Source organism: Stegodyphus dumicola, chromosome 5, assembly GCF_044657685.1.
Source record: "Stegodyphus dumicola isolate Sdum_Otavi_A_Nest chromosome 5, ASM4465768v1".
NCBI classification, from domain to species: domain Eukaryota; kingdom Metazoa; phylum Arthropoda; class Arachnida; order Araneae; family Eresidae; genus Stegodyphus; species Stegodyphus dumicola.
The window spans coordinates 125,354,910-125,379,432 of record NC_140772.1 but is presented as its reverse complement, the minus strand read 5'-3'; the positions used below and the strand labels follow the sequence as shown (position 1 = coordinate 125,379,432).

At 35.7% G+C, this 24,523-nt stretch overlaps 1 protein-coding gene across 1 annotated transcript in view; it reads left to right on the top strand.

The window, feature by feature from the left end:
* Positions 1–24,523, top strand: part of Polr2B (RNA polymerase II subunit RpII140) — a 176,819-nt gene that overhangs the window by 28,218 nt on the left and 124,078 nt on the right. The window contains exon 2 of the mRNA XM_085817030.1: positions 7,456–7,679. Coding sequence (XP_085673156.1) covers positions 7,456–7,679 — 224 coding nt within the window. The remainder of the gene's footprint in view (positions 1–7,455; positions 7,680–24,523) is intronic.

The following is a 24,523-nucleotide window of genomic DNA, read 5'->3' as shown; positions in this document are numbered from 1 at the left end:
CAAAGCTTCATGTTTGACTATGATGAACGAGGCTTTCCATGAATTATCTTAATATCTTGTCACATAGCACATAGTTCGGATATGACTTGATTACTAAATTTCCTACCATTATTTGAATGCTGTATTGCTGGAGCATAAAATGTTAAGAATATTTGAAGATAGTGATGTGTTGCTTCTTCAGCTGCCTTAATTTTCACAGGTCATAGCCAGACAACCTTCGATTAATGAACCTGATACACAATTATGAACTTACATTCGCCATTCCTTTGTGACTGCAGGTCTACTAGATTGACTTGATATCGGGAGTTTAATTCTTAACTGATCATCAGTTTCACAACTGTACCTTTTGTAGGTGCACTATGTTTTATTTGATATCGTTTACAAAAATTTAAATACGACACTGCAATTTCATATGTAAGATTTTTGTATTTAACTTGCATTCTTCAAGCATATGTGTTCTATCTCTGTGGCTTATTCTGAGGTGACTTTCAAATAGTGTCCTGAACTATTCATTATTGGTAACATAATACAGTCAAAAGTCGTTAATCAGGACACACATAATCCGGAATGATCAATAATCCGGACCTCAAAGCTACAAACTTTCTGTGCGTGCGTCAACGCATGCGCATATGCGACGTTTATGCATGTGCGTTTAATGTATAACGGACAGTATAAGCTAAAATGATCTAATTATCTATTTCAGTTAATGTTGCAGATTGCGTTGTTCCATAATCTTTGAATTGGAACCGGCTTATTATTCTTTGCAGACTGTTAGAGCAATTTTATAAAAGTAAGCTTGAACTTTCGATTATGTCAAATAGAATTTCCGATTCTAGAGCTGCCAAAGGATCTACAAAGCGAAAGTATGTTTCGAAGTCCATTAAACAAAAAGTGGAATTGCTGCAAAAAATGGATAAAGGCATATCCTTTGTTTCTCTAGCCATTCCGAAATCTGTTTATCAATTTCACGCTGCTCTGCGGGGGGGGGACGTCGCGGCACGCTTTTATTTTATTTGGTTTATAATTCCTTACTAAATGTAGTATTTCATCTCGATGTACTCCGGCTTTGATATGATTTAAATCAAATTCCTTGTCATCATAATTCGCTTCCGATAGTAAAGAAAGTGACACAGAGGTTATTGAAAACGAAAAAATTTCGATTGACAAATTAGTCGGTATTCTCGACACAGCAATTATAGGACTTGAAGAGTGGAACTTAGTAACTGAACAAGAAATTATAGCTAATCTTTGGAATATGGTAACAGGTAGTTTGGCGACATTTTGGTAAGGCAATAAAGGTTACTAGCTAGGACTTTAGCAGTGTACATAGGTAAAGTTAAGTGTGTGCGCAATGCCATTTTTGTGTAATTCTGGGATATTTTTGTAAGTGAAAATAGGTCGACGTGTACATGGATACCGTGTATATGCAATTCTTAAAAACGCGGCAAGCAGTGAGTGATTCTGCACTTTCTCCAAATTTCGCACCTAATCTTCCTCATGATTAAGCACTTTTGTTCCATAAAAGTTTATTTCGGCTAGCAGATTGTTGGAAAAAAAATGTTAAGGAGGGAAAAACATGCTTTTACTTCGTAAAAACAAAATGGCGTCCAAAAAAAAAAAAAAAAAAAAAAAAAAAAAAAAAAAAGGGCATACTAGCAGGTTGCTGGCCAAAATATCGCTAAGTTACCATTATCCGAAGATTAACCGAAATTATGTCTGTTTATAGAATTGAAGAGAAAGTATTATCACATAAAATAAAGCAACTTAAACAACTTACATTGAAAGAAATGTTTAATAAAATAAATAAATAAATATTAAGCTTTTTTTTTTGTAAATTTTGATATCCTTTAGATCATAATTGTTCTTTATTTCATAAATTACGGTTTCATATTTTTAATTTTGTAATTTCTCATGCCATCTTATCAGATTTAAACTGATGATCTACACTCAAGAGCCAAAACATTATGACCACCTGTCAATAACGAGTTCTGCCACCTTTGGCGCGCAACACAGCTTCAGCCCGCCTTGGCATGGATGCCAAAAGTCCTTGATAGATGGCCAGAGACAGATTGTATAAGATGTTGTAGCAACGGTCTCGCAAATCTGAGATATTGCGAATTGGTGGTCTTTTTACCTCTGACCGTTCCATGACATCCCAAATGTGTTCTATCGGATTGAGATCTGGTGAGTTAGGCGGGCCGGACATTAACTGCAAATCAGCATCATGTTTCTGGAACCACTCCAACACAATCGTAACCTTGTGACATGGAGCGTTGTCCTGTTGGAACATTCCATTTCCAGCTGGAAAAACAGAGGCCATGTAAGGGTGCAGCTGGTCCGCAATGATGTTCAGATACCCTGTAGCATTTATGGTCTGCTCTACTACAACCACGGGTCCCAGAGACGCCCAAGAGAACATCCTCCAGAGCATAATACCGCCACCACTGGCCTGTGTATGACCTACTGTGCATTGAGGGAGCAACTGTTCGCCTGGAAGACGGCGTATCCTGACACAGCCATCGGCGTGAGGAATGACAAACCGTGATTCATCTGACCAAGCAACTCTCTCCCACTGATCCATAGACCAGTCGCGATGTTCCTGGGCCCAGCGCAGGCGCAGTTAGCGATGACGTTTGGTCAGCAAAGGCACGCGAGTGGGACGTTTGCTGCGTAGCCCCATATCCAACAGTGTCCACTGAACAGTGTGCACTGATACTTTTCTACTTGGCCCTGCATTGTATTCGGCTGTCAGCTGAGCCACTGTCTGGCTCTGGTTTTGCTTCACCATGCGAGACAGTCTCCGATGACCTTTTTCTTTGGTAGTGTGTGGACGTCCAACACCATGTTGTCTATTGCTGGTTTCACCATCATTCATCCACTTTTCATACGTACTAACAACTGTAGATCGCGAAGAACCCACGAGTCGTGCAGTTTCGGAAATACTTGTTCCGAGCCTTCGAGCCATTACAATCTGCCCACTATCAAAGTCGCTTATATCCGCAGCCTTTCCCATCACACACAGAAGTAAGTGAAAGAATAATTCTCCAGCAGCAGTTAAATACCACTTCCACCTGACTGTGTTCCTTCCCCATCATCCAGGCGCGTTCATCGCAAAATGTAGGGCTGGTCATAATGTTTTTTTTGGCTCTTGAGTGTATAATCCGGAAAAATCAATAATCCAGAATCGCCGAAGTCCCGACGAGTTCGGATTAAAGACTTTTGACTACTGTATATTAATTTCTCTTGGTTTTAAGGGTGCAGTTAACTTTCCTTCATCATTAAGTTTTAAAAACTTTTTTAGCTTTTTTAGTTTTGGAATTAAGTTTTTAAAACGTCAAAATGTTTTAATTATCTGTTACCCAAAGGTGTGCTGCACTTACTTTTATCCGAAATCACAGTGCATTTTAGAGTACTTTTCTTGAGAAAAATAAAAAAAAAAATATATGCAATTGCCTTCTTGTTTGCCCGCAATTAATGCACACAACTTAAAAATGAAAATGTGAGGTCACTGCAATAACCATTCAATCTAAATTAGGGTATCTGATAAAACAAAATAAGAAACTTTGCAAACATGCATAAGTTTAACAAGCAACAGTATTTCAGACTATAACATAGAGATGCCATGTGACTCACAACAGTGTTTCAGAGCATAACAAATGTCTGTCACCTGACCTCAGTTGTGACAGAACAAAGGATTTGGCGCTTTTATCGCCTCTCTGTTTGTTGTCTTGTTTCGATCTCCACCATATCATATCTGTTGTGACAAACACCAGGTTTATGTTAGAATACTTCTTCGTTTTTTTTGGGAATCAAGGAAGAAACGTGAAGGACACCTCCTTGTCGTGATATCCAATACTGATCTGGTAAGAGAAACAAAAATATTGGTTATTATCAGAGAAATGGTGAGGTAATAAAATGCATAACACATCGAGAAAGCTATTATCTTTTCCCTTCTGTAATAATGCTGCTGTTAATGCTGCTTTTTAATTAGTCAAGAAAGCCTATTTTACGTTTTAAAATAAATGTAGAAAAACAACTTGTCTGAGTTTATCCTCCATAGAAGTCCAGCGACTTTACACTGTGTTTGTCAGAATGCGGAGGGATGTAATCTGAATGTATAAAAATATGACCAAATATTTGGTCTTTTACCTGATGTATTTGGTATGTGTTGACATTCACAGGAGAATATCAACATTCTCCACTTTCGCTCTTAGCAGGGTTCAGTAAGATAGTATATTTCATAGAATTTGGGTTTATTTATACTGGTATCCCACCTGGTTGTTATACAGTCAAAAGTCGTTAATTCGGACACCCATAATTCGGAATGATCTATAATCCGGACCTCAAAACTAAAAACTTTCTGCGCATGCGCCGCGTTGACACATGAGCATAGGCGCTTACGCGCGCGCGTAAGACCTTTTACTACTGCGCATATGAGTGTGCGCAAGTGCAGAATACGTTTTCGCGTGCGTGTTTTATGTATAATGGACGTATAAGCTAAAATTATCTAATTATCTATTTCAGTTAATGTTGATGATTGCGTTGTTCCTTAATTTTCGAATTGGATCCGGCTTATTATTTTTTGCAGACTGTAAGAGCAATTTTATAAAAGTAAGCTTAAACTTTCGATTATATCAAATAGAATTTCCGATATATATTTGTTAATATGTAAAGGATCTAAAGCGAAAGTATGTTTTGAAATCCGAAATCTGTTTATCAATTTCACGCTGCTCGGCGGGAGGAACGCCGCGCGGCGGGCGCGTAATGAATTGGAAGTTATCTGTCAGCACTATCCTTATCTTCAGGGCAGATGTTTTTATTTTATTTGGCTTATAATTGAAGATCAGATGTTTTTATTTTATTTGGCTTATAATTCCTTACCAAATGTAGTATTTCATTTCGATATGCTCCGTCTTTGATATGATTTAAAACAAGTTCCTCGTCATTATAATTCGCTTCCGATAGCGAAGAAAAGTAACAGAGGTTATTGAAAACGAAAAAATTTCGATTGACAAATTAGTCGGTGTTCTTGACACAGCAATTATAGGGCTTGAACAGCGGAACTTTGTAACTGAACAAGAAATTATGTCTGTTTAATAGAATTAAAGAGAAAGTATTATCACATGAAACGAAGCAAAACTTAAACAACTTACATTGAAAGAAATGTTTATTTAAGTAAACAAATAAATATTAAGCTTTTTCTTTTTGTAAATTTTGATGCCCTTTAGATCATAATTGTTCTTTATTTCATAAATTACGGTTTCATATTTTTAATTTTAGAATTTCTGCATGCCATCCTACGAGATTTAAACTGATGATCTATAATCCGGAATCGCCGAAGTCCCGACGAGTCCGGATTAACGACTTTTGACTGTACTTGGATTTTGGGGAAAGGCATAGGTCGTAATATGGTCTTTAAGATGAGTAACGTATTTTCTAAGGGTAGAACGGAGTTCTGATGAATTAACAGGGGAAGTGATGCTTTACATTTCTGAAACTTAGAAAAAAGTGTAATATATGCAGAATTTGTACAGTCCTTAAGAGTACTTAAAAGCCCTTAGGTTTTTTGGAAATAATTTTTGGCTCTTAATTTTGGTCATAACTGGCAAAAAGTTATTAATATTACTCAGAGATTTCTGTTTTTTACCACTACCATTTTGAGTGTGATTAACATTTTGGAAACATATTTTTTGGTGATGCATTGACAAAATGTATTTGGGTTTAACGTTTGATTTATATTTCGTAATATAAATGGCAGATACTTGAGTTTTAGGTACAAGGCCCTGCTTTGATTGAAATGTATATACATTGAAAGGTATACAATAAAGAATTCATAAAATATTACATCTGAAACAATTGTTCCCTTTTTGAGATATGAGTTCTTTTATTATGGGGCCCAAATTTGGCAATCAAAATTTTGCCGATTCCAAAATTATCAAAATTTTTTATTCAGAGATTTTCGCAGTTCTGACAATTTTTTTTTACAAACATAACAACACTGATAAATATAAAATTAGAAGATTTAATATAATTCAGTAAATCTCAAAACATATAAAGTTAGGACTGCAGCTTTTATTTCTCAACTCCAAAACTCATGCCACAATGGCAGGAGCACATACTAGGTTTTTCCTGTTTTTTTTTTCACAGCACTGCTCTCTGGAGGCACTTTCTACAGTTCATAAACAGGTTTTCACAGTTCATAAACCAGGGAGGTAGATAAAAAATAATGATAATAAATGAAAATTATATTTAAGAAGGAACATTAAAATAAAACATTTTTATTTTTCCTGCCATATTTTATTGTGACATAAGTTTCTATTTTGGTGACTTAAAAATATTTGATTCAGAAAAATAAAGTATTCTGAATAATAAGATAATAAGTGCTACAAAGCAGTTTCCAGAGTACATCTTAAAAAAAAAAAAAAAAAAGTGCTTCTCTAATTATTTCAAAGTTAATATCATTTGCTCTTTTTTTTTACATATCTTTTTATGTCAAGAGTTTTCCCCTATGTATTTATTTCAGAATATTTAAATGTGCATCAGTTTTCTCTTGAAGATTCACTTTACACTTCTCTTTTCTGAATTTTTTATCCAAAAATCTTCTGGTTTTTTGCTCTTACACTTGGTAGGGCTAATTTTTCTTTTGGATTTTAGACCATCCAACTGGGAAAGTCTAAAGAGAAGATTTATAGATTATTATTTTAAAGGCAATATTTATAGACCTACAATTTCCAGAAAAATGTCTTTATGGTTCTTAATGCATAAATTTGTTTTATAGGAAATTTGTGATGCTTTCTCTTAATTAATAATATGCAGAAGTGGTGGCTGCAAAAGTCTTTTAAATCCAAATAGGCAGGAATATTCCTTCAGTCTTTGATTTTTGTACTTTTTCTAAATGCCTGTATATCTTCCTGTATGTTCATTTCAGTTTGTATGGAGAACAGACTTACATCAGAAAGGATCATTAAAACCTGAAAAAGTGCTGATTTCTAAAATATACAGTAATTACTATTAAGTTTTTATGCTTATAATATTTTCTATGTATCAGTTTTATGAATAAAAAGAATTTTGTTGATTTTAGCAAGGCATTAAGGTTTTTTTAAAACAAATTAATTTTCATCTGGTTGCTAACAGCATGCAGCCATGTCAGAGGCAAAAATGCTTAAACTAAATATAAGTGCAGTGCCTAATGCTAATAAACGTAGATGATGTAAATGGGGCCTGTGAAGGTATGAATTGTCAGTACTTTTCTGTTATCTAGACTGGATGCAGAAATGTATGTATATATGTGTTACACACACATGCATGTGTATGTACATACATACATTTCAAAATCTGGTACTGGTAAAAGAAAAGTAGCGAATTATTTTACATAAAACTTATTTTATAAAGAAAATAAGTTTTATGTGTGTGAAAAGGCATGCTTTTGATGATAACTATTTCCTTCTATGCTAGAAAATTTTGAGGAAGATGAAGCAGAAGAAATCACTGCTGATTTATGGCAGGAAGCATGTTGGATTGTCATCAGTGCATATTTTGATGAAAAAGGTCTTGTCCGTCAGCAGCTTGATTCATTTGATGAATTCATTCAGATGTCTGTGCAACGAATTGTAGAAGATACTCCCCAGATTGATCTTCAAGCAGAAGCCCAACATTCAACTGGTGAAGTGGAAAATCCTGTAAGTAATTTTGAAATTAAGTATGCTTTTATTTAATAAGGTATCATTAGCATTTGTGCATTGTTATATATGTGTAGATTAATAATCAGTGCTGTTGCTTTTAGTAATCTAACTTTAATGGTCTTAAAGGCTGTGATTATAAAGCAAGAGATTACTCTAAAACTTTGAACTTGAAGCTTCTCGCTGTCAGTTGTAAAATATAATTGCTATAGATCTGGTGGGGAATAAAATAAGATTATTTTCTAACAATCTGAAAGCAAGAGATTACTCTAAAACTTTGAACTTGAAGTTTCTCGCTGTCAGTTGTAAAATATAATTGCTATAGATCTAGTGGGGAATAAAATAAGATTATTTTCTATCAATCTGAATTTCCCGATTTCAATATATGATAAAGTTTGTATGATCCATAAGAGCCCTTAAGAGTTCTTAGGTGTTTTTGGAATTAGTTTTTAGTTTTTAAAAGTCCTTAATTTTGCCCATTCGTAGAAGGTCCTTAATTTTAATCACCTAAAATTTCAGTCCGTTTTTACGACTGCCATTTTGAGCGTGAATTAGCTTTTTGACGATTTATTGACGTTGTTATCATTTGAATTTGTTCCTCTTTCTGATATAAATGGTGTGGCACTTGAGTTTCTAGGCAAGAAGTGAAACATAAGCATTTCGAAAAATAAAATTTTTTCCTAAGGAAGAGATCTTAAACAACTTTTCCCTTTTAGAGATGTGAATTCTTGAATTATATGGTTCTAAATTTGGAGATCTGTGAATTTTTCAATGAGTTTTTTTAAGAATGTTATATTATTAATAAACTTCATAAAAATAATAATATATTGAAATTATATTTAAGAAATAACATTAATGTGTTGAAATTATGTCATTAAAGTAAAGCATTTTTATTTTTCCCTGTCATATTATAAAGAAATATTACTTTCCATTTTGATTACTTTACTACAATATTTTGAATACGAAAAATAAATAAGGTAATGAATGTTATAAAGCAAAATTTAAGAAACAATTCTTTGCAAAAGCAAAATAGGGGGGAAAATATGTTTCAGGTACCCATTGGTGATATTTGCTGCCATTCCTGTTTACATCCAGTGCCCTCCCCAGTAAAATGGCATCCAAAACATAATTAAAACAAAAAATATATAATCTCAATAAACGGCACTTTAAATCAAACAAGGAAATAACATAAGAAAGGAAATACATGTTATCTAATCTACGCAACACAAAAAGGAAATATTAACTTATTTTAATATTTCCTGATTAAAAATTTCTGTTTCTTTGATTTGTGTGAAATTCATCATATGCATCTAAGCACTACACAAAGCAAATATCCACTTACCTTATTTACAAATTTCTGAGTTCTTCAGTCTGTGGCACACGAAATTCCTTAACAGCATCTAAAAACTATTAAAAATTATCCAAACTAGAATCTGTATGCTGCCGTCACCACATTAAGCCACAAAAGTAAAAATGACATCAGTGCATATTTTGTGCAGGACTGGCTATAGCATGTCTTTCTAAAAATCAAAAATCCCTTTTTATTACACCCCACATAGCCATAGTATTGATATGATTATCTGATTTTATTAGCCATTTAAATCCATAAATCTCACTGTAATTTACTGAAGCCATTTAAATCTTCATTTACACACCAGTCAATCAATGTTTTCTTTCCCAGTCGTTCCAAAGTCTTCAGGTTAATTGCACCACCAACAGGCATTTTATGATGTAAAGCCAGTGCTTAAATTACGCTGGAGCCCACCGGAGCACGGCTCCGGTACTTCTCAATTTTTAAGATAAATTACAATTTTAGCCGGAGTGCACCAAAGCCCTAAATAAGATGAGCTCCGATACTTCTTTTTATAAAATGAACCACAATTTTAGGGGGGAAAAAATTTAGAATTCCTAACATTTTAGTTTAACAATAAGCAGACCTTGCAATCCTTTATTTCCCTAAAAATACGAACTCATGAGAACATGAGACGTTCAAGTAAAGTCCCCTCACTCACGTGCGGAAACCTTTCCCTTTAAGAAAGGCAGCAAATTTGAAGGAGTTTGTTTAGAAATACGTAAATTTCTTGCCATGCCATTGCATCTTCTGTGTTGTTATCGATGCTTACAGTTAGTTATCCTCGCAGGAAGGAAAATTTGTGTTCTTAAATGGGCTTTAAGTGAACAGTGACAGCGAGTACAATAAGTGTGAAATACTGAGATAAACCGCTCAAGCACCTCCTATACGTTGTCTTCCAACAGTATCCACTAATGGGAGAAAGTGTAAACAGCAACTTTACATTCATCCTTAGGAGTCAGATTCAAGACTCATTTTACCTCTGACACACATCTGCTTGATGGCTATAACTATATCAGCAGAGAGCCGCGGTCAAAGAGAGCATTTTGTTATATAGAAAATTTTTATTTGGTGTTTAAATACCTTTAAACTTTAAACTTTGCTGCAAGGTGCCGGACAAAATTAACAAAAAAAAAAAAAAAAAAAAAAAAAAAAAAAGGAGCAAATAATTTACATTTAAGATCTAATTCATAATATTCATATATCATATCGACATTCTTATAAGCATTCGTATAGTAAATCTATCAATCAATCATATATCATATCTATCAATCAATGGTATAGTGGTATAGTACAATTTAACTTTTAGGTTTGCGTTGTGAGTAACCTATGTAAAAGTAAATATCAATAACTCCAAATTCAAATAAACTCCATGTTTCTTAAAAGCCTCCCGGCTCAAACAAATGGAGGGACATGACAGACCACAGTAAATTATACTCTACAAAAATACACAAATGCAATTAAATTTTAAACACACATTTATTAAATTCTTGAATATATATTATATAATTAAATAATGGATAACTGATCAGCAATACATATTTTTTCTAAGCAAAATAACACATAATACTACACCAAATTACAGCTTATATTAATTAAGATTAACATTATCAAATTCTACTGTATCATAAGTGTAACACTAGTATTTTCTCCCATTTCATCTTCTAACTTTAAGTATTTATCATGGTAATTCACTTTAAGAACACTGATAATTTCCACATCGATTAATTAAATTAAGTAATTGCTCAAATTTCAACAAACATTAAAATGACGACTCTTGCTTGAGTATTAAGATAATTATTGAAGTAAAACAAATAAAAAAAAAAAATCACTCACGGGGTGAAGTCCAATCTGCAACACTCACTTTACTCGGGAATACCTTCGTATACTGATTTAATAAGGTGATTTGACAGCTCCACAGATCGTCCAGCGTCCAAAGTTTACTCGAGCACCACATTATTCCTGCTGTCCTTTATTCACAAAATCATTGTTAATGGAGGCAGACAGTTCTTGCGAATTTTAAAGATGACTTGGTTGCAACACCATTGAAGCTGTCCTTACAATAAATAAATTCCAGAGCATGGAATGATGAAAAAAAAATCGACGCAGCTGGCACAGGCAGAATAAACAGCAATGCACACCTTAGAAGGGTCCTACATGAGTCTCTTTCATTCTGGAAGCCCTGAAACTCACCATAAGCGTAGAGCACCTTTGGAACAAAATCTAATTAGGAAGTCAAAGCCGGTAAAAACAGGAATACCGCATCAGGATGTCAGGATCACCAAGAGAATCTGCCGAACAATTCTTGGGATAAGAGAAATCGAAATTCTTCTGCTGAGCTCTATGCCTTATGCCAACGCAAATTCTCGCCAGCTAAAAGCCGAGAGAAAAATCATACCCTCTGCCAGCTGTTCACGCGGCTCGCGAGAAGCAAGACCCGAAGGGTCAAGCCCCCACTTTTTCTCCTCTTACTCTTCTTGAAAATCAGAAAACAGAATCAGAATGAACTCTAGCCTGGTGCAAGCACCCAGGAAAACTCAGTTTCTCCGCCTCTGTGAGTTCATAGGCTTTCAAAAAAATCATAAAATTAAATCTTACCAATCCCGGAATTTTAAGTTATCTAAATTGAGAAACTGGCACACCCATGACGAATCAAACACCAGAAAATCTGACAATGCAATCCGAAAAACATCTGCACTCATAACGTGAGAAAAAAAAAAAATAGACCCCCCAACTAACAAGCGAAACTAGCTTTTACGAGTATCCAATTATTTAACTTAGTACACCTCCCACTGTCTTGAAGTAAGAAAACTGCCAAAGCGACAGGAAAAACGATTTCCGTTTCACACGCATTAGCTAAAAGGCGACAATACATACCCTACTACCTTCATTGTTGGAAAGGCCATAAACCAGATGTGTGTCCTCGCAACCGTCTCTCGCCTTTGTTACAATTCCCACTCAAGAATAATGAGTTAAATAAAACCTTAAGAGCTTAAGAATACTTTTTTTTTTTCCCAGATTAAAATACACATGAATACAAATAAAAATATTAGAATAATAATAATTTAAAACACATATTAATAATTGAAATTCACGACATAACAATTTTCTCTCACCAAAATTCCCCTCATTTTTTGTTTCCACCTATTCATACTCTCATTCTGCTTCACCTTGGAATTTTCGTCAGCTATACTTTAAGTATATTTTATTTTTGTGATGATAAAAAAAATTTCCTCCCTCCCCCTTACGATCAGAGCTTTAATTGGGCCAGTGCTTCTTAGTTTTTGTAATAAATCATAATTCTAGCCGGAATGCACCGGAGCCCTGATTAAGAAGGCTGCGGCACTTTTCTTTTATGTAATTGAATAACAATTTCAGTAGAAATTTTATCTTGAAAATTTTGTTTTAGCAATAAAATTATATTAAAAATCACTTATTAAATTTCAATTTATCTCTTCACATTTTATTTAATTTTAATTATTTAATTACTTCAATCTTTAATTATTTCAATAAATAATTAATTATCTAATAATTATCAACTAAAGTATAATTAATTATATAATAATTATTGATTAAATAACAATTTATAAACATTAATTAAATAGCTATTAATTAATTTGGTAGTAATTAACTATTTAATTTTAAAGTTATTAATGAGTTTAATAGTCATTTTATTTATTTACTTACTTTTGTTCCTCTTTGCTGACGGTCTTCCATAGGGCTCCAACACTTCCAATCTTAGAAATTAAGCCCCGTGTAAAGCACAAAATAAGCAATGTGCTTCCTAACCAACATTCATACCCTAAGTAAGCCCTTACGAATATTTTCCCATCGGTCAAAATCACTGCAACCATGCAATGCAACCAATCATGTCACGACAGGGTTTCTGTAACATTCAACTACTCGGGATACTATAAATGAAGCAACAACTTGATGATAATCCAAGGGTGATACGCTAAAATATAGACTAACCCGAAATAGCAATGTAATTATTTTAAAATGTCTTCTTTTTTATTTTTTCATGGTAAGATGTTTTTGTTTTGTAATTGTCTCAGAGTATTCAGAATGTGCGTCAGTTTTCTTTATAAAATTCATTAAAATTTTTATTACAAATACTTCTGGCTTTTTGCTGTCGCAGAGTTGGTAATCTTTTGGATTTTAGACATTGCATCATGGAAAGTTTAGATGGATTTATAGACCTACTAGAAAATTCCAGAAAAAATTAGGCAAAATGAAAAACTGTGTTTTATGAGTTAAGACAGAGAATGTTACTGGATTCCTCTTGCATGCTGCATTAGTTCCTACTACTTCTCATAATTTATGATTATTCGTCTATGCGTTATTGCTGCTGATATTTGAATTTGTTATGATAGAGTTACTGAGTCAGCTCAGATTAAAATTTAATTTTGTAGTCCTTGACTGCTGGTTCACATTTTTAGTGTGAATTTGACTGTCCCTGTTTAGTTGCATTACCATGAGCTGTAGTTAATTTTGTTAACATAAGAACTGCCTTTATGTTCTAAGTTCTGTTTAAATAAAAGAGGTTTATTTAAATCTTTTCGTGACTTTGTAGTTACTTTCAGACGTGATAATTTGCTTCATGCGTGTCAGGGATTTGTATTTAATTTTCACCAGATCAAGTGAAACTTCATTGGTACACTGCACACACACACAAAAGAGGGACAATTCTATATCTCCTATTCTACTGGGTCGATTGACAAAATTCAAATTGTGTTTTTCATGTCTTTGAAAGCACAACTTGGGATATATACTAGATTTATATATAGCACTATTTTAACACAAAAATCGGACATTTTCTGAAATAACATATCAATTTTTTTACATATTTCGATTCTACGATTCAAATTATGCCAGACTGCTAAATCGTACGAGTAGTTTTTAAAAAATTAGCTCTCAAAATTTTAGCTCCTCAATGTTAATTGAATTTGGCATATATTTATTGATATCTCTTTTTTATTAAATTTTTTTTTATTCTTCCTTTCACATTTCGAAACTTAGGTTCATTCTAAATAAAATTCAGCCATTTTGTGTGTTTTATTTTTAAGTAATTTTTATAATTTATATATAGCATTGTTATAACATAGGTATTTTAACACAAAATCTGACTTTTTCTGAAATAACATACCAATTTTTTCCATATTTCGATTCTACCAATCAAATTATGCCTAAATATTAAATTTTGTAAAATTTGGTGCGAAATTTATGGAGAAATTCAAAAATTTATCTTGCCGCAAAAAATTGCGCTAAGAATAATTCACTTGGCGAACTTCTTAATATTATGGTTACCAATTTTCCTTTCCCTTCCATTATGCCGGAGTGGGAAAAAAAGGCACCTCGTTCCTACCTTTTTTTGCATTGTGCATGAGCGGAAAAGTCACATCGTTTCTACTTCTAAATAATTTTAGCAAAGTATCTAAACCACATTTGATGTTTTATCGCTTTCAACAAATATGCCAAATTTCAAAACACACCAATATATAAATTCATGTATATCTTAGGAAATTTTGAATAAAATATTGTAATTTTTTGCAGGTATGTTTAAGTACATCTACTTTAACATTATGGCAGAAATGTTATAGATTATAATTCAAAAACTTTTTTTGAAAAATTTATAAAAATTATTTAAAAATACAATTTTAAAAAATACATCATAAAAAGATGGGTGAAGTTTATTTGGAATGAACATGAATTTCAAAATGAGAAAGGAAGAATCAAATAAGCTTAATTAAAAAAAGAGAGATTAATAACTATATACCGAACTCAATTAACATTGATGAGCTAAAATTTTGAGAGCTAATTGTTTAAAAACTACTCGTGCGATTTTCACAAAATGTGGTAGTTTGGCGTCATTTGAGTCACAGAATTGAAATATGGGAAAAATATTGATATGTTATTTCAGAAAAAGTCCAATTTTGTGTAAAATAACTATATTAGAACAATGCTATATGTAAATCTAATACATATCCTAAGTCGCTCTTTCGAGACATGAAAAACACAAGTTGAATTTCGTCAATCTGCCCAGTAAAACGGGAGCTATAGAACTGTCACCACCTTTTTTTGTGCATTGTACATTGTTGAGAGATTGACAAGTTAGAAAATAAAACAGAAACTAGTGAGAACATTAGTTTGAATATTGAAACAAATTTCTTATTGTTAGAAAAGATGCCTAAAGAGAAAGAAATTGATGTAAATTAGCTAAAATCTGCGGGGAAGTTTCAAATTAAAAAGATGCATAAATAATTTTATTGTGTTTTTTGTTTTAATGTGTAGCTTTTAGTATATAATTATCATAATATCATTTAAGAATCAATAAATAATAATAAATTACATGTGTTTTAAACTGTAAAATGTTATTAGAGTGTGATAATAATAGTGCTTTTTTTTATCAAATATTTAAAAAACTAAATAAAATTTAATACTGGCTTTAGGTGATTTCCCTAAATATATATTTTAGAATGCTTGATAAAACCTTATAAAGTAAGATGCAGTTATCCATATTCAAGTTAAAATTTATTTTTACTAGATGCTTAAGTATACCAAAAGAACATTACAGCATTTCTAAATTGAAACTTACAGCAGCGTTTTACCGCATACCTCAGAACATCAAGTGAAGAGAGTCGGTGTGTTCTGGTGACGCCTGTCTGCTTTCTCCTCTCCCCGAGATACATCACCACATGTTCTCCTTTGTCTTCCTCCAAGGCGCGCCTTTCAAGAAATATAATTCGGTGAGATAGCAACAGGCAGCCCCCCACCAGCGATACTGAGATCTTAGCTATGGCATGGGCCTGAGCGAGTTTCCTTTGCCGGTGATTCACAATTCGGCGCAGGAATAGCTGCTGCCGACGTAGGAATCCCCGATTTTGTAGGTGGATCCTCTGTCGTTGGGAGGGAAGTTCTGCGATTGTTTGTGGGCGGTGTGGCTTAAGCCGATCGATGCTTACTGTCTTAGCTTTTCCCTGAATGGAAATTGTAACAACTTTGTTGCATCGGCTAATCATTTCATAAGCGCCTTCATATGGCTGCTGAAGGTTTCTTTTCACTACATCCGTTCGAAAAAAAATATGACTGCAGGTGGCTAAGTCTTTGCTGACGAATTCCGCTTGCTTGCCGTGAGGTTGATTTGTGGGTGTAGGAGGTGTTGCATAGATTCACAAAGCTTTCCCACAAAAGTCACTGGATCTGAGGTTCCAGGAGAAAGGCACAAGAATTCTCCTGAGAGACAAATTGGAGTTCCTTTCACCATTTCCGCTGTGGTTGCTTGCATATCATCCTTCCAAGTGACTCTGAAACCTAATAAATTTGTAGGCAATATGGCAGTCATTGATTATTGTTGTGTGCCATGGCTGCGGATTTCAGCTGCCGATGAAATCGTTCAACTTGGCCATTTGCAGACGGATGGTATGGAGATGCGCGGTGTCGAGCTGTTTCTAAGAACTTGGTTAGCGCATTGAAAAGTGATGATTCAAACTGCCTTCCCTGGTCGGTAGTTAGCCGTAGTGGGCTCTGAATCTGGAGATCCAATCTGCGTAGAAGGCTGCTGCAATAGACTGTTCAGATATATCTGCTAACGGAAATGCCTCTGGCCACTTAAAAAAATGATTGACACATGTGAGACAGTATCAAAAGCCTTTAGATTTAGGAAGAGGTACTACAAGGTCAATGCGCATGTCTAGCGCTAGGTGGCACAAAAACACCAATTTTACTTTTGGTATAGCGTGTCACTTTAGATTTATGACACTGTAAGCACCTCACGAGCCCAAGATGCGACATCCGCTTTCACTGAATGCCAAACATATCTTTTGTCAAGCTTTACTGAGGCTTTTACTCCTGCGTGTGTGAGAGAGTGAAGACTGCTAAACACTGCTTGACGAAATGACTGTGGAATGAAAGGGTGAATGCGACCTGTAGAGATGCAGAATAACTGGAGGCTGACCAATAGAAAGGAGCTTCAGCACTCAGGAGGTAGTCAAATTTCCTGGTAAAATATTTTGCAATTCTGCATCATTTTCCTGCTCCTTGGCAAGCGGGTAGTAGTCGATAGCAGATGGTGTGTTAACAGTAGCTATATGAATCCGAGACAGTGCATCCGCTACCATATTGTCTGAACCTTTTAAGTAGTGAATATGATTCGTAAATTGGTTGATAAAGTCCAGTTGTCGTGGAGAGCATTTATCCTCTTTTTGCCGAAATGTAAATGTGAGCAGTTTGTGTTCATGAATAAAATGAAGTTATGACCTTCGACCATATATCGAAAGTGTCTTACGGCCGTATATGATGCAAGGAGCTCTGTATCGTATACACTGTATCTCTGTTGAGTTGGAGATAGTTTTTTTGAATAAAAAGCAAGAGGTTGCCATCCTTTTTCAACTTTTTGGTGAAGAGCTGCACCCATAGCTGAGTCAGAAGCATCAGAGCTCTCTATCATATGCACTGTATCTCTGTTGAGTTGGAGATAGTTTTTTTGAGTAAATAGCAAGAGGTTACCATCCGTTTTCAACTTTTTGGTAAAGAGCTGCACCCATAGCTGAGTCAGAAGCATCAACTACAGTAGCAAGTGGGCCCTTTGATGAAGGATGGTACAAAATAGTTGCGTCGGACAGACCTTTCTTACATTTCTCAAGTGCATTTGTGGTTACTTCTGTCCAAACGATTGGTCTGTTGTCGTTTATCACCGCTCCTTTTAGGTACATATTAAGTATTGCTTGAGTTTTTGCAGCTTGCGGAATAAAACGGCAGTAAAAGTTGCATATAGCCAGATAATGCCTAAATTGTTTCACAGTTTCTGGTTTGAGGAAATTCACAGTTGTTGAAACTTTTTCTGGCAAAAGAGTGATACCCTTGGGAGTTATCATATGTCTTAGAAATTTCACAGTTGATTTGCCCAAGACACATTTAGCTGCATTTAGTACTACATTGACTACCAATAAGTATTTGGACACCTATGCAAATGACGATATCTGCGGTCCTAAGATACGTCACGGACTCCGCCGGTATATGTCGTGTAGGAAACCGCATCAGCTTTAGTCGCATGCAAGATGCCTCGCAGTTCGGAGCTCTCTGATTTCAAGAAAGGTATAATGATCGGGTATCACAAATGTGCCGATCCTTAAGGGACATATCTAGCGATCTGAAGTCCTCAAAATCGACAATGGCCTATGTAATTAAGAAGTGGAAGGTGAGCGGTGATTGTCAGAATGTGCCCCGAGTCGGCAGACCAACGAAACTGGGAGATAGAGACCGAGAAGTGCTGTCCAGAGAAATTCGGAAGAACCGCACCCAACCGATGGCCCTCATCCGCGAGGAGTTTCAACAGGCATCCAGGAGTATTGTTTCAATGAATACCATCCGTAAGGAAGCACATCTGCTTGGTTTTCATGGTCGTGCTGCTGCCCATAAGCTTTGATCACAAAGTCCTACCGTGCTGCTCGGTTATTGTGGTGCAAAGCACATCGAAATTGGACTGTAGATCAGTGGAAACGGGTTCTTTGGAGTGACGAATCAAGGTTCACCCTTTACTGTTCGGATGGCAGGGTTTGGGTCTGGCGTCTATCTGGAGAACGTCTTCTGCCAGAATGCATTGTGCCAACAGTCAAGTTCGGCGGAGGTGGAATTATGGTCTGGGGGTGATTTTCCTGGTATGGGCTGGGACCCTTGGTCCCCATTCATGGTAAGTTCAACTCCGATGCCTACTGCACTATTTTGGATGACAGTGTGCTTCCGTTGTGGCAGTTTTACGGGTTGGACCCCTGTTACTTTCAGGACGACAATGCCAGTTGTCATGTTTCGACTTTAACCAAGGCTTGGTATGGTGCCAATGAAGTTCATCGAATGGACTGGCCTGCCCAGAGTCCAGACCTGAACCCTATCGAGAACCTCTGGGACGAGTTGCATCGCCGAATTCAGGGGTGTACTACCCGTGCAAAATCGGTGAAGGAACTTATATGTCTTCTCCAAGCCGAGTGGAAGAAAATACCACTAGCTGTGATACAAACTTGTGGAAAGTATGCCCCGGAGGGTCCACGCTGTAATTACCTCTCGTGGAGGCTCTACCAACTATTGATTTTGAATAAAGTTAGTTTTTCTTTTCTATCACAGGTGTCCAAATACTTATTGGTAGTCAGTGTATACCATAATCCGTGAATCGCTAGAACACCATCTTAAGATGTATGTGCTGGGTGTCCTTTTCAGATGCTACCAATACATCATCAAAGTATGGTACACAAAAGACCAGTCCACTGAGAACGTGATGAATAAACCTCTGGAATGTAGCCTCGCGAAATACTTTTTTTTTCAACTTTCTCAATTTTACTTAGGTACTTTTGAAATTTTTCAACATTTGGTTCTGTTCATATAAAATTCACGAAATTTTGAGCTCGCAAAATCATTGATATATTCATGTTTGCGAAAATAAGGGCTTTTACAGTACTCAGGTTACTATAGATGAAACAACAGTTTGGCAATAATTGAAAAAACAACTTGGCAATAATCCAAGGGGCACCTTAAAATATAGACTAACGAAATTTAATTGCTATATGTGTTTTTCTCCATTATTTTATCAGATAATCTCAAATTTTAAGCATATTTTTGTTAAGTTGTATTCATATTTTAAATCTGTGGATTATGTAATAAGTAAAAGAACAATCTGTTGCTTTAGTCTGTTCCTTGGTGGGATATTTGCCAACTTTCACAATTGACTCTGCAGATATAAATACACTGGTTATCATAAATTAAGGAAAAATCACAAAAATAGCGATAACTCACTCAAAAATAAGCCAAACCGTGTCGTAAGAGTAGCTGCGTAAAACTCCAATGTGCAAATTAGTGGCGCAGCACTCGGAATACGTCATCTGTGAGGAGCATAAAAGTCCATTTTTGAGAGCAAGCCCACATATTTTACTGTGATAGTGACATCAGAAATCTGAGATAGCCAATTCGTAACAATGATCTCCAGGCATCATATGCCTGCAGAACTACGACAGAAAGCCATTGGGAGACTAGAGGCAGGACAGTCAAACAGAAATGGCCAGATGGCTAAATGTGAGTCCTTCTGTGGTTCATAGACTTTGGAGGCAATTTCATCGGCACGTAGGAGGTTCAGCCAAGGACGGCCAACTGCAACGACAAGCGCCGATGACCAATATTTGACATTATGTGCACTCAGGAATAGAACCGCTACTCTGACTGTTCTTAGATCCTCCTTTGCTGCAGCCACCGGAAGGTTGGTGTCAACGTGAACCATGCGTAGAAGGCTTCACGAAGGTGGTTTGTATGCGAGGCGAACAACCATTTGTGTGCTGCTCAAGTCACGCCATAGGAGGGACTGTTTGCAGTGGCCACGACAACATGTCCACTGGAAGCCTGAGCAATGGAGGGCTATGATGAGTCCAGGTTTAGTCTAGAATGCGATAGTAAGCATTATTTGATAGGGACACAACCTGGAACCCGCTATCATCCGTCAAACATCCATGAAAGAGATGCATACAGAAGAGGCAGTGTCTGTGTTTGGGGTGACATCTCTTTGGGTGGATGCACAGACCTACATGTTTTTCCAAGGGCAGCCGTGAATGCTCATGTTTATAGAGATGACATCCTTGATGCTTGTGTGCGCCCATATGCCGGGGCAATAGGTGATGCTTTTCTGTTACAGGACGACAATGCAAGACCACACAGAGCTCGCATCGTATATGATTATCTTCAACAGGAAACAATTATGCGCATGGAGTGGCCAGCTCGATCCCCGGGCTTGAATCCTATCGAATAAGTTTGGGATGCTTTAGGGAGACGTTTAGCTACTCTCAATCCGCCCCCGTAGACCCTTGCCACGTTTGCAACTGCTTTGCAAGAGCAATGGCTCTCGCTTCCTATGGAACTGATAGACTGTATAATTGAAAGCATCACACATTGCTGAATATGCTGTATTGCTTCTATAGGCGATTATATCCCATATTGAAGTTACGTTTACTATAGCGAACTGACATCGTCGATTTGTTCATTTTATACATGTGCTAATTTCTATACTACTATAATTGTCTGGTAATTTCTTTTTATGTTATTTGATACCTTACTATGTGTTATATATTGTGGGTAAGTTTCATAAAATTCTACATGTAACCTTTTCAGTAATCGTGATTTTTCCTTAATTTATGATAACCAGTGTATTATATAGTATAGTATGCAATATATTTTATACTACAGTACACTCCCGATTATCCACGGAATTGGGTGGCGCGGCCGCCGCGAATGACAAAAACCGTGGATAATCCGAAAAAAGCTAAAAACGGGTATAGCAAAAGAGAAAACAGTCATTCCAACTTTGAAAAATCTTTTTATGTACAATAAAACTTAAAATAAACAGCAGGAAATGTGTAACTAGTGCTTAATATTTTAGTATATCACTCAAAACTAACCTAAAATGCATTTTGTTAATGAAAACAGAAAAGTGCTTTGTATACTTATGAGAGGCGTCAAGGGTACACAGAAAAATTAATACATATGTACTGTTTTAATACTGTAATGTATTATGTAATTACAAAAGCGTAACTGTAAAACTACACTGTTTTGAAGAAATCAGTCATTTGTGTTTGCTTCTTGCTTTGGAAGCATTTTCTCTTGATCAGAGATTGCATTTTTCGTAGCATAAGTTTCTCGGCCAAATCCGCGTCGTCTTGTTCTTCCAAATAACTCAGCAGTCCGTCGACTTGTTACAAAGCTCCTTCGTGAGTCTTCCGCATCTGCACAGGGGGCTCTTCTTCACCTTCATTTTGCTGTCCTTCATTCTTGGTCTGTCCCCTTGCTTTCTTCACAATTTTGTCATCTGTCAATCTTTTGAAGCAAGGTTCGTTGACGTCACACTCCAACAACTCGTTAATGTTTTCAGCATCGACGTTCTCACCATATCGGCAAGAGTTGCTGTGGGCGTGTCTACATCTTCATTCTCTTCTTCACAACTCAAAGGGGTTAGGTTTTTGTTGGCTTCAACAATAGGCATGAGTTTTCTCCATGATTTTATGAGGGTTGACGGTTTCACTGAGTCCCATGCAGATGCAATATTGTAGATGCTGTCCAAGATTGTGTAGTGTTTCCAAAACTCTTTCAGATCAGAACCTTCTTCAATTTTGGTCATTAGCAGCTTGGTTTGGTATGTTCTCTTCATTGTTGCAATGACTCCTTGGTCCATGGGTTGGATTAGCGCAGTAACGTTTGGGGTAGAAACTTTGCAAAAATTTGTCCATCAGAAGACTTTAGCACGCTTGTTGCTGGGTGAGAAGATGTGTTGTCGATCAATAGCACAGCTTTTTCAGGTAGGTTTTACGATTTAAGATGTTTACGCACTTGAAGAACAAAGATTTTTTCAAACCTTTCTTGAAAAATGTTTCAATTCATCCATCCTTATTTTTGGTTAAAGTAATCAACGGGCAAATTTTCTATCCTTGTGCCTTTGAAAGACCTCGTTTTTTTTTTTTTTTTTTTTTTTTTTTTTACTTTCCAATGACAACAAGTCTAAGTTTATGTCCACCAATAGCATTACTGCAAGACATGATAGTGATCCTTTCCTTGCTTCTTTTATGACCCGCCGCTTTACTTTCACTTTCAAATGCTAAAGTGCGAGTTGGAAGACATTTCCACAAAAGTGCCGATTCGTCGGCATTGTAAATTTGTTCAAAAGATAGCTCTTCTTTTAAAACAAATTCTTCAAATTCATGGTGGAAATCGTTGGTTGCTTGTTAGTCACCACTAAGTTTCTCCCCATGAAGTCCAATTTGTCGAATTCCATGTTGCTGCTTAAAACGAGTCAACCAGCCAGAAGATGCATCAAAATTCCTAACAACTCAAAAAAGTTTTTTGCCTTTGCCGCAATGCTAGGACCATTTATAGGAGTACCCTCTTTTCGAACTTGAGCTAACCACTCTGTCAATGCTGTATCTAGCTCATCAAAGGTACAAACCTTCATAGTTTTTCGCGTTTTTATTGCGGAAGCACTGTCCGACATTGATGCAAAGTTCACCAGTTTGTCTTTTTGCTTTAGAATGTCACGCACTGTTGTTTCTGATATTCCGTAATTCAATTCCATCTGCTGCCTTGTAGAATCCGGGAATGTGAACAAACGAAGCATCGTCGTCTCATTTTCTTATCAGTCTCTTCTGAACAAAGTTTTGGAAAATGTCTTTCAGTTAATCTTTCAGAATCAATATCAGAATATCAGAATTTCAGAATCAATATCTGAAATATTTTGCATCATTTCTGCTATTTCATGCTCTGTTAAACATTTTCGACGCTTCGACATTGCAACGGTAAAAACAAAGAATTCACGTCTAACAAGATCTAATTATTTTCTAAAAACTGAACTGCAAACCGAAATACCCAACGCTTTAGAGCAAATAAAACTTCTCTACTTGCAGTAAACAACTACCACATGCGAATAAAGTACGATTTAAAGAGACGTCATAAATCACGCCATTCGGAAACATTTATTTCCCCGTTTGTTTATATAATCAAAAACACGTGTATGTGAGTCATGCTTCTCTCATTTCGAGTAGAAGGTCTAATTTACATGTATCTGAAACCATATGGACATACAGTGCCATCTTGTGGTAGAAATTATAGTTTGAAAAACATTCCAAAATACATGGCACAAATACGTGACAGTCGGTAGAGAATGGAACAATCCTCTGGCACGGCTGCGTGTCGGCCGGTAGGTAAGTGCGTTCGTTGCTGGCACGTATACGTGACAGTCGGCGCGAAGGGGTTAACATTGGCAAGACTTGCTAAAAATTTAAAAGAGCTGTTTTCAATTCAGGAAGAAAATATTTATCTGTGGACTTACAGTATGATAGTTTTTCACTCGATTCATAGTGTTCCTGAACGATGGAAAATGTTTGTAAAAAATTGAGTATCTGAAATACAGCAATTAACTTGCTCAAATAACTGGAGACATTGTAATGGGAAGTCCAATCCAGCGGACATTTTATCTCGAGGATGTTCAGCCGAATATTTGTTGTCTTCAAGATTATGGCAGCCTGTGCCAGACTGGTTAGTTGAATCAGTGAGTGCTTGGCCTAGTAAATTTATTGCGACAACGGAGTTTTCTGATGCTAAATTAGAGCGGAAAAAATGTATAAATGATACAACAATACTACTGTCTATTGCAGAAAAATATAATTCTCTGTTGAATCTTGAAAATTATAGTAAATTACTTAGAGCTATTAGTGTGACTGCATGGATATTTATATTTATTCACAATCTAAAAAATAAAACTGACAAGAAAACAGGACCCTTGATAGCAGAACTCTTTGCCGCAGAATTATATTTGATAAAAGAAGTTCAATATGAACATTTTTCTGATGAAATTAAAATAAGTCTAATAAAATTAGTTTAAAGTAATCTTTCTAATAAATTAGTTTAAAATTAGTTATTTTAAAGTCTGGACAGTTGATTTAAAAAACTGGAGTGCGTTCGTTGCTGCCATGTATAC